We start from the raw sequence: 17,786 nt of genomic DNA on the forward strand, positions 1-17,786 counted from the left end.
AGAGATTGCCTGTTGTCAGTACATCCTTGCTGGGAATTGCATCACAGGGCATGTGGTTTTAGAAACACATAGGCATATTCTTTCAGATTCCAAGTGTGGTAGGTTTCCAGTCACCGCCTGAGGTGTCACCTCTGTGATTCCCTCTGTTTCTCAAGACTTCTGGCCTTGCTTAGCCTGATCTCTGTCCTAGCCTGCAGGTGCACACCATCTGGGTTGTGTCCTTTGGGTTTTCCCACTAGACAGAGATGCCTCAGAGGTCAGACCTCCACCCAGGGGGCCGAAGAGCCACTGCTGCCACTATGGCACTGGTGACAAAGACCAAAAACAACTCCCTGTTACATAACACTTGGAGTAGGCATATTAAATAAAATACTGTGCCTGAAAGAAAAAAAATATGGTTGCCTTCAGCTCACATATACCCCAAATTTCCAAACCGTTTCCCACACTCATAGAAAGGAGGCTGAACCTGATTGTGTGTGGGAGGATAATTAAGTATAGGTAAATTATTTCAAAGAGTGCTGAAGTACTCAATAAGTCTGACATCTGTTGGTGTCTTCCAAGAGGGCCTGACATCAGATGGGTACAGTATACCCTCTGCGGCAATAACAACAGAGTCCTAGTTTTCAGCCTCTGTATTGCTGCTAACCAGATGTGTGGCTTTGGGTAAATTATTGATTTTCCCAAGCACATTCTCTCAGCTCTTACAATAATTACAACCACCTTGTTTGGAGAATGAGAATAAATGGCTTAAAGAACAGAAGCATGCTCAATGAAAGCTATTATTATTATCAAGATCCAAATTAGAATTCTGTCTCCTGCTTGTCTGAGGTGGTGTCTTCCTTAGCTCTGGATACACTATTCTGCTGTAGTCAGTCCTGTTTTTTAGAGAGGAGACAGTTGCCAAGGTGTGGGTTAGAAGAGGAAGCAAAATAGCCCATGGAGAAGGCACTTCCCAATATCATCCAAGTAGCCAATGTTCAAGGTTGTGGCTGTGCTGGGAGAAGCTGTGTCTTTACAGGTCTCAGTCAATCCTGTAGCAACCTCCAACTCAAGAATAATTTCTGGCATGCAGTGGGAACCAACTAAATATTCTTTAATGAGAGAATTTATTTCTCAGTGAGCTGTGACCTTCTTTATTAGAATTCTCATTTTGATGGGCCAGATCCTCCCCTTTATATGTCCAAGTTATAATTCCTAGCACCACCACAGATACACAGGGAGAATGTCATCATATGAACATGAGGAAGAGGTTGCATGGCAAATCACAAGCCAGGGTGTCATAATTACAGCACCAATATCCAGAAGAGAGGCCTGCTGCAGATTTTCCCTCACAGCCCTCCCTGGAACTCAGGCCTATCCACACCTTGATTTTGGACTTGTAGCATCCAGACATCTAAGAAAATATATTTCTGTTATGTACACCTTGTCTGCGATCCTTTCTTAGGCTACCCTATGGAAATAAAAGCAGAGACCAGGGTGGGGACTTTCACTGCATTTGTTTCAGAGCCCTTTTAAATCTTCAAGTTTCTTTTCCAGAGAACATATTCTGTCTCTTTTCTCTTTCTGCTGAATCCTCACAGTTCACAGCTTCTTAAAACATGTTTCTAGTTGGGAGACTCCTAATAGTTTCGTCATTGAGGTCCTAGTAGGCTCTGAGGTCCAGGCTGGGCATTATATAGGCATGGTTGGGTAGGTAGGCTTTCCCGTCCTCAGTACATCTATTCCAATGGTTAAGAGATAGCATGTGCACAGAATCCTGGGTGATAGCTGGAAACAAAAGCAACCTTGCAGGTCCTTCCATGGAAACAGGATCATTATTATGTCATGAGTTGGTGAGAAGGAGCAGACAGTGAGGTGGTCCTAACCTGTATGTGCAAACTGGGACGTTCAATAGGCTGTCCTGCATGGAGAATCTATAACAGATGGATCTTTAGGGGTAGCCCTGGTTGCTATGGAGACAGCAGGATAAGGAGGGTTAGGGAAGGACATAGCTATTCATGTAACTGCTCATGAGTCCACTTCCTTCTTTACGGTGGAGCATCTTTGAGGTCATCTCATTTATTTCTCTGCTCACAGGCAGAAGAGCACCACTTGAAGCCACACTTTGTTTCCACAGTTGAACATAGGCCATCACAGATCCTTTCTTCCTCTCAGTTCTAGAAGGGTCATATAGTTAGTGGCTTGGGCAGGCTACCCTGAGTGGTGGTACTGTGGACAACATATTTTCTGAAGATAATGGAGGACATGTGTAAAGATTATTAATACATAGAAGACCCATAATTATGAGATTTCAAAAAAGAGCCATGCCAGCACAAAGGGATTATCCAATAAAGTTGAAGAAAATAAGTTGATTCCTCTTAAAGATTACCTTGAACAAGTTATTTATTCTTGCAAAAAATAATGCCACAGAAAAGAGATTGTACTGTTTTAGGAGGTCTTCAGGGTTGTTTTGGTGATATGAACACTGACTTTTTGGTTAAGCTGGGGGGGGACGACTGGCTAGTTTTCTTCATTGAGAAGCTACTGTTAATTAATTCCCACTGCAATTAATGATTGTGTAAATATCCTATTTTCATCAACCTTCACCTTTTCTTTTCATCTAAGGACCATCCTTGCCTGAAAGAGTCACAGCTATGCACATTAAAACTGTGACTTTCTTTTTCCACAATTCTTTCTATATTTATTAGTTGAGATTGTAGTGTGAAAATACAGCTTCCTCTTCTATTAAATGTTTGCCTGTTCACCATCAGCAAGAACTGTGGATTCTTCTTCCCTTCAGATCCTCCTCAGGTTGGTTTCTGTTCTCTTTTTCTCTTAATGGCTCTTGCCAAAGTATCCAGCCTGAATTAAACCACGAGGAAACATTAGGTTTATCCTAATTGAGGGACACTGACAACATAATCAGCCTATGTGGTGATATATTATTTATGATTTATTAAAGCTTGCCTGAGGATTCAGAAAGCAAAGTCAGCCACAAGCTATAGAGGTCAGGCAGTGGTGATACATACCTTTAAACCTAGCAGTCATAGAGCTAGGTGGTGGTGGTACACACCTTTAATCCCAGGACTCAGGATTATTACATGAAGTTGATTCAGTTCTAAAAGAAACAGCTCACACAAAGGTGATCTCAGCACTTATATTCACATACTTTTAATCTCAGCACTTGGGAGGTGGAGACAGGAGTGATATGGCTTGGTAGAGAAAGGAATAAAAGGAGGAGGAGACAGGAATTAAGACACAAGATTGCCATTTCAGCTGGGTAGAGGTAAGATCTACTGACTTGGCTGCTTTGCTTTTATCTTCAACTTGAAGCTGGAACCCTAATACCTAATACCTCTGGCTCTTTTTAGTTTTCGTGTTATAGACCTAGACTCTTTAATATCATGACGGTTCCTGAAGGGCATTATTAGGACTGTAGATTAAAAGACTAAAGGAACAAGACAATGTCATAATAGAACATCACACTGGCTCTCAGATTAGACCTTAGATTGGATTTTGGACCGCTGAAAGGATGTCATTGTGACAATTTGGAAAATGTTAATAAGGAATGTATGCCAGATGACATTACTGGATCAACATTAACTGACAATAACAGTATGCTTCTGTAAGATGATAACTTTGGAAAACCTAGGTAAAGAGGATGTGAGTGTTGTTTGTAGTATTTTGTATCTTTTTATAAATATGAAATTATTTTGTAAGTGACTAGTTAGAAGAAACAGAAAACAACTTACAGGTGAAGGAAGGTCTGGTGGTGGTAAGAGATAACAGTCTAGTCATTCCAGGACTGGGTACTTGCTGCCATATATCCTATCTAGAGTGATGTCCCTGAGTGGGTTTGGAGCATAGCACAGGTTTGTCACTCACAAAGATGCCCTTTTATATCTCAACATTCTCAACATGAAATTACCATTAGGGGTCTTGGAACACCTTCTTTTACTGATACATTCATTGGAAAAATCAATTATAGCCTAATTACCTCAGGAGGTTAATTAGCCTCCTGTAATTTGGGTGTCCTCTGTGAACCCAGCAGCCTGTCAGTCCTCACTCTGTGAACAGGGTAGGCGGTAGAGGCAGCTAACCTTAGGGCTTTGCAGTCCCAGAGCCTGTGGAGATAGGAAGTGCTTGCTGGCAACAGAATCTCTCCTAATTTAAGCTCCAGACACCACAGGTATTGACAGCAGAAAGACATTTTGCAAAACATGGGACAATAAAGTTTTCAGGCTGGAAGTTGCCAGAAACCACTAGAACAGATAAAGCACAGATCTCCAAAGACTTCAAGATGCTTTCTGTAGGAGGGCAGAGGCTGAAGCATGCCAGTATGTCAGCCCTCTTTACATTTTCTTCAATCAATCAATCAATCAAAAATCAGCAGACATGGTCACTGGCCACATCTGAATGTAAGCTAGTACTAAAGCCACTCCCTGTTTGGGGTCAGGGCCTACACCTGTGTAAGCTTATTCTGTCACAGAATAACACCACGATGCAGCCGTTCTGTCATTCCTTATCAACTGCATTCTTCTCCACAGAGACTCACGTACAAAACAGCGGCACACTGCACAAGTCCTTTCCATGGTCTTGTGTTCAGCTTCTCTGGATTTGGGGGTTGGAGCACTTGACACAGTGTCCCCTCACGGGGGGGAGTGGAGGGGTCACATCTATGTGGCCTGTGCTGGCAATGGAATGCACATTAAGGTGAAGCAGCACTAACTGCATATTCCTTTGGTAAATCATGAAGAATTCGAAAGTAACTTTGTAATGAAATCTGAGCTCAAATGATGGTGTTGCCTCTTATCTGCTGTGTGAATTTGAGACTCGTTCTTCTCTTCCGTGAAATGGAGCCTAAAAAACTTAACTTCATACAGCTACTGTAAGAATTATAAACATATCAAATCCAAGCACGTTAAATAAATATCGGTTCCCTGTTCAAACAGTTCATCTGAAGGCTAAACATCCTGTAATATTGAGGTTTTCGTTTTTCCTTAAACTGAACTGAGGCACTCTGATTGCATCTGAAAGGAATTCAAGAAGTTTCCCAACATTGCATGACAAAGGGAAAAGGAACATGGCCCTGGGGGAAATGATGCAAAGACAGGGACAGTGCATCAGCCCAGGAAAGATGAACTCAGGAATAGTTTCTCTCTGAAACCATAAGCTCTGCAGACCACCATGGAACCTGCGAAGGCATTTGTTTCTAATAGAGAATGCACAATTTAGATTCAAAGGAAAGGTAACCATTATTGACTGGGGAACAGTTGACAGTAACCAGAGTTAAATACAGCTGTGCCTCTCCAGACCACTCACACCCACGCACTTGTTATTTCTCTCCATATCACCAATTCGTCTTCCTTTGCAATTTGCTATTTTGGAAATATCACTTTTCCAATATAATTAATTACTTTATTTACTTCCATGAGAAATGCACAAAGCAAACTGGACCAAGAAAAAATCCTGAGAAATAGTATGTAGCTAAAATATGGCCTGTCTATTTCTTCAGTTTCCAATTTTGTACCTCTGAAATAATTGTAGTTCCCCAAATAGTATCTCTGCTGAGAAAAGCCAAAGCTGCTTTCTGATACATTCCTTTACCATGGCATTGATGTCTGGCTCCTACCTGGCTATGCCTCCCTCATGTGTTTGAGTGTGCAGAGCGTGTATACACATCATGCCCTCATGCACTGCACTGTGGCATGGCCCATACTCCTCTCACTTATGCTCATTCCTAGACCATACACACACACACACACACACACACACACACACACACGGCCTTCCATATCTCTCCACCAAATATACCATCTTCAGGAATTCATCCACAAGCACATTTCTTTCCTATGTCCCTGGCTGTCCCCCTCTCTTTTGAAAGCTGGAAACTTACCTCTGTGATTTGAGGGTTGGAGCATTTGACATTGTGGCTGGACCAATCGAGCCAGGGACTAGAAGTGCTGGGGCAGTGTTGGTGGAGGGTGCATCTGCGCTCGTCACTGCACCAGCCACACTCGAACTTGTGGTCAGCCTTGAGGCAGAGGCCACAGCTTTCCCTCTGGGCTGCACACTTGTAGAGGTGTACTGCAAAGAGAGGAGGGCTGTCATGGACAGGACTGCAGAGGTTCACCACACACACACCCCTTTGTAGGTGTAACAGATCTGCCCTAACCATAGACAGCATCAGGGGTCACCACACTGCACAGGTAAAACACGGAGAGTGAATAAGCTGACTAGGCAGTCATCTAGAGGTATAGGAGAAAATAATGGGCTAAAGGTTTCTGCATCTAGACTGAATTATATCCCTGCTTTAATTGTGGTTTCTCTACTTCCTAGCAATGTGACAAAGTGTTTTACTTTTCCTGAATCTTATTTGCCTATCTCTAACCTGGAGATAATAGTTGGTTTGGGGCAGGTTTAGATGAGATGTTGCACAGTGAGTGCTTAGCAATGCCGGTGATATACAAGATGCTGTATACACACCTATTATCTTCTATTTGGACTCTAACAATGCTCTTAAGTTGCCATCTCTTGCAAATGACGGCATCTCGGGTAAAAATGAATGCTCAAAGAGACATACTGACCCCTAGAGCTTATTATGGGTGCCAGTCTCAAGCCTGAATCCTGATGTGAAGCTTGCTGTGCTGCTGAGGGTGGGTCCTCTAAGAGAGGAATCACAGTTGGCACTCTGGAAATTGTGTGTGTGTGTGTGTGTATGTGTGTGTGTGAACAGAGTCAGCTGTGCTTAAAGCAAGTCCAGGTGGCTAAGGCAGGAGGCATGCTAGCAAGGAAAGCATGACACAACCCTGTTCACAGCATGCGTAGATGAAGAATGTATACCCAGAGAGGACAAACTAGTTCTTGATAGGTCACATGACCAATCTGCAAACCTTTTGCTTTGATTTTTCTCTAACTGACTTGGAGGCCCTAGAGGAACTAGCTATCAAGCATGAGCCCAGAGTTTGGTCCTTTCTTGTTAGTACTGGGAATCCAGAGTTCCAAGCAAATTCTCCAGATGCATATAATCAGCTCATGGATTCAGCTTCTAAAAGTAGATACATCTGTACATGTATAGACTGACATTTTGTTATCATTACTTAATAACTAGCATGTACAACTCTCTTCCCCACATCTATATTCAATTATACATTGTAAGTCATCTAGAGATGATTTAGATATTTGTAGTTAGGTGTAAATACTATGCCATCGGATGTGGGTATTCTGAGGGTCCCTAGAAAGAATCCCATGGTGAATACTGAACCATGACTGAGAAAGCCACTTTTCATCTTTTCCAGCCAAGTTGTCCCAAGCTTTCATGACCTGTCTGGAGGTCATGGTGCATGCCCCAGGGTAGAGACATTTTTCACTCTTCCACAGCACTCCCTGACACAGCACTCTGTCCCATCCAGCTTCCCTGTCCCAGTTTCATAGACCATTCAGCACCCTAAGTCCCAAGTACCTGTGCCTGTGGTCTTAAAGGTACAGGACAGACAAAGGGAATCTGAAATTGAGCAAGTACTTGTAAGACAACTTTTAAGTCTGGATCATGCAGTTTTTAGCCATGAGCTCCGCAAATCCTCTGCAGGACCTTAAGCAGTCAGCTTCCCTTCTTCTAGGGCCTGAGTGAAGACACTAGAATGTAGTCTAAACTTGTGTGGTTCAAGTAGAAGCACTAGCAGTGGAATTTGGTTTGCTGAGTTTGGGAACCTGAGTACTTAAATGCAGCTTTCTCTGACACTAAGGATCTAGTAGTCACACATGTGAAGGCATGAGGAGGTTTGTGTACCCACAGAGCCTTGTAGATGTCAGGAGAGTCTGATGTACCAGTCTGGAACTGCACATTTCCCCCCAAGGTCCTGGGCACAACCTCTGGGATCTAGCTGATCTAACTAGGCGAGGAAGATAAGGTATCTCTTCTGGTGGTGAAAAAGACCTAGTCTAGGAGCAAGCAAACACAATTACCTGTATGGAAGTCTGTCATGAAGTGTAGGCTGTGTGGACTTTAATGGTGTAGCCAGGACAAGAAGCTGTATTCCATAGATGTAGAAACTCCTACAGATCCTGCCCTTCCCTTAACTGCCCCCCTGGTGCCCACTGGCTGAATCAGAGGCTATGACAATTCCATTTACTTGAAGCATATTAGTATATTTGGCTCCAGATTGGGGAAGGGCTTCAGATCTCATTCTGAGCCCAGCAGCAGTGGCAACAGGTCCTTATCTTGGTGTGTACTAACTTTCATGCCTTCTCTGAAATCAGACTGTCTCAGCACTCACTATATGACTCAGCTTCACCATCTATAGGATAGGAATAATAATAGCACACATTTAGAGTTACGGAGATAAGTAATATAAAACAATTCAAGCGAATAGCCTAATGAATGCCTTATGACACACATTCAGGAGGTGGGCCAATCTGAAGGGCTGCCCTGAGGGTGGGCCTGCCAGGACCTGCTTTCTGGATGAGTGCACTGAGAGCTTACAGGGCAGGCGTTTCAGAGTTTCCCTCTTGCCCTAACCCAGTCCCCCTCACTGAGCTTCCTTGCTCCAGATCTGAGCCTGAATTAGCATAGGGATCCCCCCACCAGTCTCAGGATTAGAGCACAGACTTACAAGCCTTCTTTGTGCTATGACAGTGACCAGGAATGAGAACAGGGGAAGGAGAGCCTGCATGAAAGCAATGTCTCCATTTCTAGGGAAGTTGGCAGGACGCTTTGCCTGCTGTTCTCCTAGGTCAGGTTCCATAGATACTTCAAAGCTACCAGGAGCCAGAGAACAGTGCAGAGGAACGGGCAGCCGCCTGGCGGATGCTCTGGCTGTAATAAAACAGGGCTCCCAACAGGACTCCTTTGATGGCTTCAAATGTTGCTTTAGGAGCCTCTGAAGAGCTCTGCTGGCAGACAGAGTGTGCTATTCAAGGCACAGTAGCAGCCTTCTCTGATCTCCCCAACCCCAGCCTTTCCCAAGGTCATGAAAAGATCAAACTTGCACCCGGAAGCAGCTGCTTACCTTTCAGATCCTGAGGGTTGTCAATGATGAAGTTGCCATTCCACACCACAGCAAAGTCTACTGCTAGGTTGCTGATGTCCATCCCATCATACTGGTACTGCAGGGAGAGGACAGGAGCACATATCTCTCAAGACTCTCTGTCATAGGAAGCCAGAATGCAAAGCAACTCCTCATGCTGCCCAAAAGGACCCTATGGCACGTTGCCCCTGACTTGTAGTCAGTAAGGCCACCAGGAGCTAGCCTAAGCCTCTGACTTAACCTTCATTACTTTCTGAAATCTGAAGAAGCTCATGTTTAGCCCTTTCTCCTGCTGAATCCATTAGCTTTCAACATACTTGCTGAAGGCCCTCTCTGTGTACTGGTTGGCACTGTATCTCAAAAGGAATGTTGCTTTCTCCCTACAACTGCCACCTGTGGTGATATATTATTTATGATTTATTAAAGCTTGCCTGAGGGTACAGAAAGCAAAGCTTGCCACAAGCTATAGAGCCAGGCAATGGTGATACACACCTTTAATACCAGCAGTCATACTAGCTAGCCATAGAACCATGCGGTGGTGGCACACACCTTTAATCCCAGGCCTCGGGAGACAGGCAGATGGATCTCTTGCTAGTTCAAGGCCACACTGAGCTACACGAAATTGATCCAGTCCTAAAGAGAACCAGTTCACGCAAAGATGATCTCAGCGCTTGGGATCGCACGCGTAATCCCAGCACTAGGGAGGTATAAAAGGAAAAAGCAAAGGGTCTCATGTGGCGATTTAGTCTCCAGCCACACTGAGGAGACAGCCTTTTCAGCCTGGGTTAGGGGTAAGAGCTAGTGGCCAGCTGCTTTGCTTTTCTGATCTTCAACTTAAATCTTGAACCCCAATATCAATCTCTGGGTTTTTATTAATCATTATGGCTTACTCTTGTTCATTTATTACAGTTCTCATTCATCTCCCTGTGCCCTTTCTTATGCCCCTTCTGGTCCCCCCACCCCCCAGCCTTGGATTCCTGATATTGCCATTTTCCGTCTTTAGTCCAGCACTTTCCAGGGACTATAATGCACTATTTCATGGGTGCATTTATCCTCTCCAGAGTCCGCTTTTGGGGATTCAAAGTTAATGTTCTCACACACCCAGAGCCTGTGACAGGGCATGTGGCAACAGTTGTGGCATGACTGGTTGGTCTCTTGGGTGTATGTGGTGAGTTTTTGATGTGTTTGTGTGCAGAAGTGTGTGTCTGGGCACTATGCACATGGAGGCCAGGTGTCTTCCTTAATCATGCTTCCGTTTTCTGAGATTGTGCTGGAGTTCATAGATTTGGCTAGGCTGTCTGCCCAATGGGCTCCAGTGATCCTCCACCATTCCAGTGCCAGCACTGGGATTATAGTTGTGAGTCCTTGTGACCAGCATTTTTATGTGGGTATGGGGGAATCCAAATTCAGGTCCTTAAGCTTGGGTGGTGGCAGGCACTCTGATGACTTGTGCTGTCTCCCCAGCCTCCTCCTTTCCCTCTGTAGATAGGTTTCACTTGGATTAGTACTCACGTCTTCCTGGGTATGTCTCAGCACACCAGAAAAAATAATCCCTAGAGAGGCTGAGTCTTCTGTTCTTCTGACCTCACAGAGGACCTTCCCAACCCCCCAGGTGGCCCAGTCCCCATTGCACCCTGTTAAGTCTCCTGGGCAGGCCCTCTTTATGGCTGCCCATTTCCGGCCATGGTCACTTAGCTCTGGAGGGCATGTCACCACTGCTCTCCTGCCCAGCCCTCCATTGCCTTCTTCCTTTGTTGTGCTCTCTTCCCCAGTCTGGCTCCCTGCACACTTGGCACCGATTACAAATTCTATCAAACGCTTGTGACCCCAGAATCTGACAGCTCTCTGATAAGAGGCCCAGATTCTCTTTATCTCTCCTGGGCGAATTAGCTTCCCTCAACACCTTTGTCACGTCCCTCATCTCTGAGCTGACCCCCCACAGTCGGAGACAGGGAGTTGGCAGATAAAAAGATCTTCTCTGGGCTGGAATTATAATTAAACACCTCGTGCTTTCTGTCCACCATTCTGGGCAGGTTTAACCCTTGAGGCTCCTGAAATGCTGCATGTGTCCATCCTCATCCTAGTGATGCCTGCCAGTGTCCTCACATATTGCATGGGGACAGGGTACTGGGTGGGGTTCAATCCTTGTGGCAGAAGTTTAACCAATGGCAAAAATGTATTCTTTATCTTCAGAAGGAACCTCCACATTTCAGTTTCTGCCATTAACGCTCTTTCCTCCGAGAACATGGCTCATTGGCTCAGGGTGCTTATGGGTTTCTCTGTCCCTGTAATGTGGGTGCTGTCTGTGATCCTCTGTGATCTAAGGTCTTGGCATACGTGTGAGCTGCTTACCGAGCTGTTTTGGCACTGCACACTGGAACTGTTGAAGCGCAGGGCAGGGACTCGGTGGATAGCCCCCTGGATGTTGAGCACGCACTCATAGCCCCTCTGGCCGGACTGGGGCTGGGGAAGGTTCCGGGCCTTGAGGGTGATTGGTTTTACTTCTCCAACTGGGATCAGAATCTCCTCCGTGGGCACAAGCTGGGGACAGTCCTAAGTGAGCAACAGAGAGCTCCATTAGTTCTCAGGGTTGAGCCTGGACCGGGCCTGAACCCAAAGCCAGTTGGGACCTCCCTGTTTCCAGGTGGGTCGCCCATGAGAAGAGCTGCACCTTATTTAGGAGACGTTGAGTCAGTAGCGGATGAAATCTTTTCTTCCTGCTGGGCTTTGATTCGTCAACACCATTCCACAAGCCATCCTAATCTTGGGGGTGTGTATTACAACTTAGGAATTAACTTTCAAACACCAGTATGACAAACTATGTGTTTTATCTCTGGAGACTAAATGAAAGAGCCTCCATGGGTTCATGTCCCCAGCTCAGGCCCCCCACCTCTGGTTTTATCTGGTTCCCCAGCCCCTTGGCCCTTTGCATTGTCTAAAGCCCGAGGCAGCCCTTATCTACTGCCTCAGCTTCCCAGTTCCAGCTGAGCCAGGCTTTCCAGGAGGGGGATCAACTACCCTACCCCAGCTCCCCAGATATGCTCTTGCTCTGGCTCTTTATCTCGTTTCATTACCATGTGTGAATGCTATGCAGCTTTGGAAAACAAAGTAGTAGGGAGGGCCCGTGAGGAGGAGAGATCAGTTTTCCTCCTTGTGTCTGGAGACAGAGGTCCAATACCACAGATTGTTGGCTTCTTCCTCCCTACAGGAGACCTGAGTCTTGTTGCATTCTCTGCCCCCTACAGGGGGGAATGTGGAAACTCTTCACATGGAAACATGTCTAACATCCAAGGTCAGCTAGGGAGTTCTTGAAGATGGCTCCACCTTCCCTGTCCTCTGCACATTAGTTCCTAGAGGGACTTTGGGAACATGTTGGGGCTCATGCGGCTACAAGACCTGCAGAGGGTACTGCTGGTATTGGCTGCCTGAATACCAAAACCGCTGGACTTTCTGCAAGGTATGGATGGTCTCCAAGAGGATTCCAGATGGCAGAAACTGCCCCTGTTAGAAGCCTTATGTAACACAGGCTGTTGAGCAACTATAATCTCTATTGAAGATCTATAGAGCTGGTCAGCTTCTTTGTGTGGACATACACAGCCCCCCCTTTTTTTCGAGATTCCAGCTCCAAACCAATAATACTGTGGTATCTACTTGCCTGTAAACATGTTCGTTTTTGTACATCAAGGTCTGAACATACCTAACACATAGCTCTGTGGTGCCATATCTCATACTGACCCAAAACCTGGGCCTTTGCACATGCTTTACTTCCTATCATAGACTAACTTCTGCACACCACTGCTATCCTCTTCCTGCCCTCTGCTCTACCTTAACTTAATTAGATAGCTGGTGATCAAATGCCCAGCCTTCCAGCTTGGCACAGGAAGGCTGACCTGACCTTTTCCTGCACTGGCTTCAGGTAGAACTCTAGGTATTACATCACATTTGCACTGAATCTGTGGAACCACAATTCCTGTGGACTTGTTTTTCTTGCTGGGCTGTGATATTCTCAAGGGCTGAGCCTGAACCTTTCCACCTCACATTCCAAGTCTTCATCTTGTGTCAGATGTGTTGTGGATACTTAGCTATTGTTTGCAGTAGGGCAGTAGGGTGAATGCAAAGAAAATAAAACAATAGACAAAATGATTTTGTAGTTTCTTTTTAATCCCAACTTTGGAGGCTGGTAAGAAATAAGGGAGACTTGAGAAGCAATTTGATTCCCAAGCTAGGACTACAGATGACCATGGTTTCTGGAACTCCATTTTAGGCCATTACCTAAAGGCACAGCCTTATCTAAGGAGGGGTATGACCATTCACACAGCAGGAGCCTGGGGAGTTTCCTATTGAGACCTGTCTGGGAGTACTAGAAAGACTTCCAGGGTAAGCTGGCCCACTCCTGCCTGCCGGTCATTGCTTAGGAGGACTCCAGCAGGCAGCACTTCTGAGAGGGACTGGATCAGAAGGGATACCATAACAGATGAGTCCCAGTTCAAGGCCAGTTGCTCAAGCTGCCAACTCATAAACTTGCTCTTTGCTGCTCTTTTACTTTCATTCCCTGCAGGCACTTTTGACAGAGTCTTTCACAGATTTATAGACAGGAAACCCAGGTATCCCACTGAAAAGAAGACCATCCAGTCAGCAACTAAAAATCTAGCCAGAATCTAACAGGTTGGAATTTATGATAGAAGTAAGTCTGATGTATAATGTTGAGAGAGAGACAGAGACAGAGGCAGAGAGACAGAGAGAGTAGGCAGAGACAGAAATATAGATTACTTCAGATTTGGAACCAAGTGTTGTAAAGAACAAGTTTTTGTTTCTCTAATGAGTTCAGAGAACATTTTCAATTTCAGGATGCCTAGATTCTTAAAGATATACTTTTGGAAGTATGATACCTCAGTCAACAAATAAGACTGTAGAATCCTTTAAGCCTTTGATAACAAAAATTCTCCCATAATTGTCCCTCAGTATCCATGGATTCCATCAGCCAAGGACCAAAGAAATTTGAAAAACAAAAGTTGTACCTGAATATCCTAGATATATACAAGGTACCCATTGTGATTATTTCCCAAATAAAGAAAGCAGTTATTCATACAGCATTGGCACAGAGTGATATATTCTGAGTAATCTAAAGATCACTTAAGGGACAGGACAGAATGTGTATGGTTTTATGAAAATATCACATGGCTTAGTAGAAAGGACTTGGCATCTGTAAAGGGTTCTGGAACCAGTCACTGTCCTCTATGACTGTGGAGGGATAACTGAATATATTCAGTGGAGGGATAACTGAATATATTCAATGTGTACCAGCTTAGAGGTTGGCGGGAGTTATTTATAAGTTACATTTTTCAAAGAATAGAATTTTAGAAAACTTCCCCATGCTCTTTTAGGCCTCTTAAAATTAGTTTTAAAGATGATGAATAGGCTCTTCCCCTAATGCCTAAACGTGCTCAAGATTGGCCTGGTAGCAAAAAGATGTATTGGGCTTTGTTTATTTGGCAGGACAGAAAACAAGTGTTTCAGTTTAAATGAAGGTGAACACCTCAGGGATGGGTAAGAGGCAGCATCATAGCCTTGCTGTCCAGTTGGGATTCCCTTGGTTTTGTTTTGGGGACCTGTTAGTCCTCAAAATGACTTCTTCCATGTGGGAAATGCATTATCTTCACCCACTGGACTTCAAAGAGTGAGGGCAGCCACCATCCTGGGAAGCTAATCGGATTTATTTGGTTCTATCTTTCCCTTGGGATGGGTGTAAAGATATTTATGTATCTACATCTCACTAGGCCTGGGCCAGTTTCAGCTGTGAAGGGTGATGAGCTTTCTAGGATGACAGCTGTACATATTTCTGTGCACACTACCTGCTAACATTGTGTTGCAGGGGTAGAGGTTTAGGTAGTCTGTCAGAAAGTTGTGAGATCTAAGTGGGGGAGGGTGTAGAGAAGATGAAGCTGAGCACATTCAAAGTACAGTGAGCATCTCCATGTACAAAATGCTAATCACCTTCAAAGGGCTTGAGAAATGGTCAGGGTGAAGTTCTGCTTCTTCATGTACAATGGTGTTAGCAATACCTGACAACTAGATTACCTGAAAGAGGGTATGCAGTGATTGTGTGGTAACAGGCTGAGTTAACAACTGTTAATATGATTACTGTGTATTTTTTGTATATGCACATATGTGGCACAATCGGGAGGTTCAAGCCTATTCAAAGCAGTGTTGGACTGAGTTCTGACATCTGCATTTGTTAGACCAGCCGTCTGAGGAATACTGAGTCCCAGTCTTATCTGCCACAGAATCAGCTTAATAGTCAAGACTAAACAAAATTTATTCTCAAACAAGGTGATGCACACCCACTAGATGTGAGCTGCTCTATTCCTGTTTCAGAAGTGCATGTGCTGTGGCTCAGCTTATCAGTTCTTCCTTGCTAGGCCCAAGCATGAATTTGGCCAGGAAGCTTCTGGAAGGATGTGGGTAGAAGAACCTCTGAAAATGGCCCTTCTGGCCCTTCCATAGGAAGAATTTCCTTCCGTGGAGTGCAAACTAGTCAGTTCTTTCTGGGTGCTGAATTATCCATAGCCTTGGGCAATAGCCCTAAATTGCTGGCATTCTGGTTACTACAGATGTCAAATAAGAGTTATGGGAAACTGCATTCAGCTTAGAGAATCAACTGAAATGCCATCTGTCAATGGTTCTCAGTCTTCAGCTTCATCTGGGGTAGCATGCAAGAATTTGAATTTCTAGCAAACTTGCAGGTGATGCTGATGGCACAGTCCTGGGAAGGCACACTGAGAATTGTGCCACAGGTGCAAAACCATGAACACATGAGGCATGACCGTTGCAGTGCTGCTAATCGGTGGTGCTAATTGGCAGTGCTAATCAGTGATACATCGCTCCTATCAATATACAGGCATGAAACTTTTATTTGAAGTTGGAGGAGGGAGTTGATGGAATTTAGAAAAAAGATATATAAGGGATTTACAGCCCCCTAAAACAACTTTACCCTAGCTGAACACATGCACTTTTCTTATCCTTCAAACTTTGGGGAATAGGGTCCCTTAAAGTAGAGTTTTGAACCAAAAAAAAAAAAAAAAAAAGCTAAGCTTGGAAGCCATTGACCAGGAAGGGATGTGCTATAAAAAGATTCCGTTGTATTTTATGTCTTTGAGAAAGTGGCCCTAGCTACTGTGCTGGGAAACTGCCCTTTGCTGAGTAAAGCCAGCAGGATGGATTCTGAGCTTCCCTCACAGCCTCCATTCAGTCCTGGTGCTATGCCAATAGCCAGTAGGCATGAGGATGAGAGCACATGCAGAGGTGGGGAGATAAAGGGGACAAGAAAGACGCTGCTTTCCAACCCAAGGTACAGACACCAAAGCGTGGAAATTAGACTGAACATATGAGGGAAGCCCCTGGGTTTGCTCCCAAATCTTTAGGTGATCATTGAATCCTGAGTAACAGGGAGGAGGCAGTGCCTTCTTTCTAGCCAGTTCTCTGGGACTTTCAATTCTCTCACTTGCTGCCCAAGAGCAGCGATGCTTCAGTGATTCCTTGTGGTGAAAGAGGGCCTGGGCCTGCTTCCAATTAGCCCTCAGGGGCTCAGCCCTCAGGTTTCTCCACTATAGTTTATTTGCCTCACTCCCTGTGACAAACTGCTTGCCCTTGCTCCAGATGCAGGTCACCCCCAGGCTTGGCTCTGGATTTCTATCTGCCTGCTGGGGTGGCCTCCACAGGCACAGCATTGCTCTTTGTCCTGATCTGCACCAGTCCCTCCCTGAGTTCCCAGTTTTCTCTTTCAGTCTGTGAATCCCTTCAGGACTTCAGCAGCCACAGTGAAGGCACATTTCTGAGACAGAGGGTGCTTCCCTTCTACTGCTTCTGCAGTGACTTGCTTCCCATGGCCGTTCTTTCCTTGTCACCCAGGCCATGTTAACCTCTACCCCACACCTTCAACACTTAGGCTCCCATCCCCAAGAAGACTAGTTTTAAACTCCTACAGAATCTCAGACCTGGAATTAATTCCCAGTGTCCATTAAGGTCAGTGTAGCACTCCAGCATGCCTGACGACTAGAAAAGAATCTGTTTTAGATTGGTCCAGTCAACATCACTTGGACACTCACTGTTCACCATTTTCCCCTGTGTGTGCACTCCAAAAATGCTCACCGGTAAAGGATTATGACTTAAAGATAAGATATGGCCCTTGCTTTTTCAAGCAGCTTATAGCTCAATGCAGGAGGGTGATATATCTAGAAATGTTCCAGCAGTATATGAAAATCTGTGGTCACTCATTAATATCTGTAAGTTTTTTTAAATACTGAAAAGGGGGATATCTCTCTCTCTGTCTCCTCTCTCTCCTCTCTCTCTCTTTCTGTGTGAGTATACAAGGTCCTTAATTGTCTAGTCCTAATTGGCATGAAAAACACTAGACAAAAGAATGGGAAATTAAAGAAGCAGACTTCATGGAGCTGATGCATACTGGAGGAAATGTGTTAGAACCAACCTTAGTGAATAATTGCTAAGTGGGATATTCACAATAAAGAAGAACAACACGATATTCACTGTGTCGATGACAAAGGCAGGTCAGACATTAGGGAAGGAGCTTCAACTAGATAATAGAATAGGACATTTGGCAATGCTTGGTGTTTTTTACTAGCTGGATTTCTCTCTGTCTCCAAGGCCACCCACCCAGTAATACATCAGAGTCAAAGAATCATTGAATTTTAGAGTTGGAAGAAAAGTTGGCATGGAAAGATGGTTGAGAGTGAATGTTCTATTGAAGCACAGTAAGTCTACAGC

At 44.7% G+C, this 17,786-nt stretch overlaps 1 protein-coding gene across 2 annotated transcripts in view; it reads right to left on the reverse strand.

Moving 5' to 3' along the window:
- Positions 1-17,786, reverse strand: part of Plxna2 (plexin A2) — a 190,122-nt gene that overhangs the window by 37,698 nt on the left and 134,638 nt on the right. For both annotated transcript variants that reach the window (XM_005082844.4, XM_040739013.1), the window contains exons 10-12: positions 11,358-11,558; positions 8,988-9,084; positions 5,876-6,066 (exon numbers count right to left, since the gene is read on the reverse strand). In XM_005082844.4, the coding sequence (XP_005082901.1) occupies positions 5,876-6,066; positions 8,988-9,084; positions 11,358-11,558 (489 nt within the window). The remainder of the gene's footprint in view (positions 1-5,875; positions 6,067-8,987; positions 9,085-11,357; positions 11,559-17,786) is intronic.

The sequence above is a fragment of the Mesocricetus auratus genome, unplaced genomic scaffold (assembly GCF_017639785.1).
Source record: "Mesocricetus auratus isolate SY011 unplaced genomic scaffold, BCM_Maur_2.0 Super-Scaffold_100676, whole genome shotgun sequence".
Lineage (NCBI taxonomy): Eukaryota > Metazoa > Chordata > Mammalia > Rodentia > Cricetidae > Mesocricetus > Mesocricetus auratus.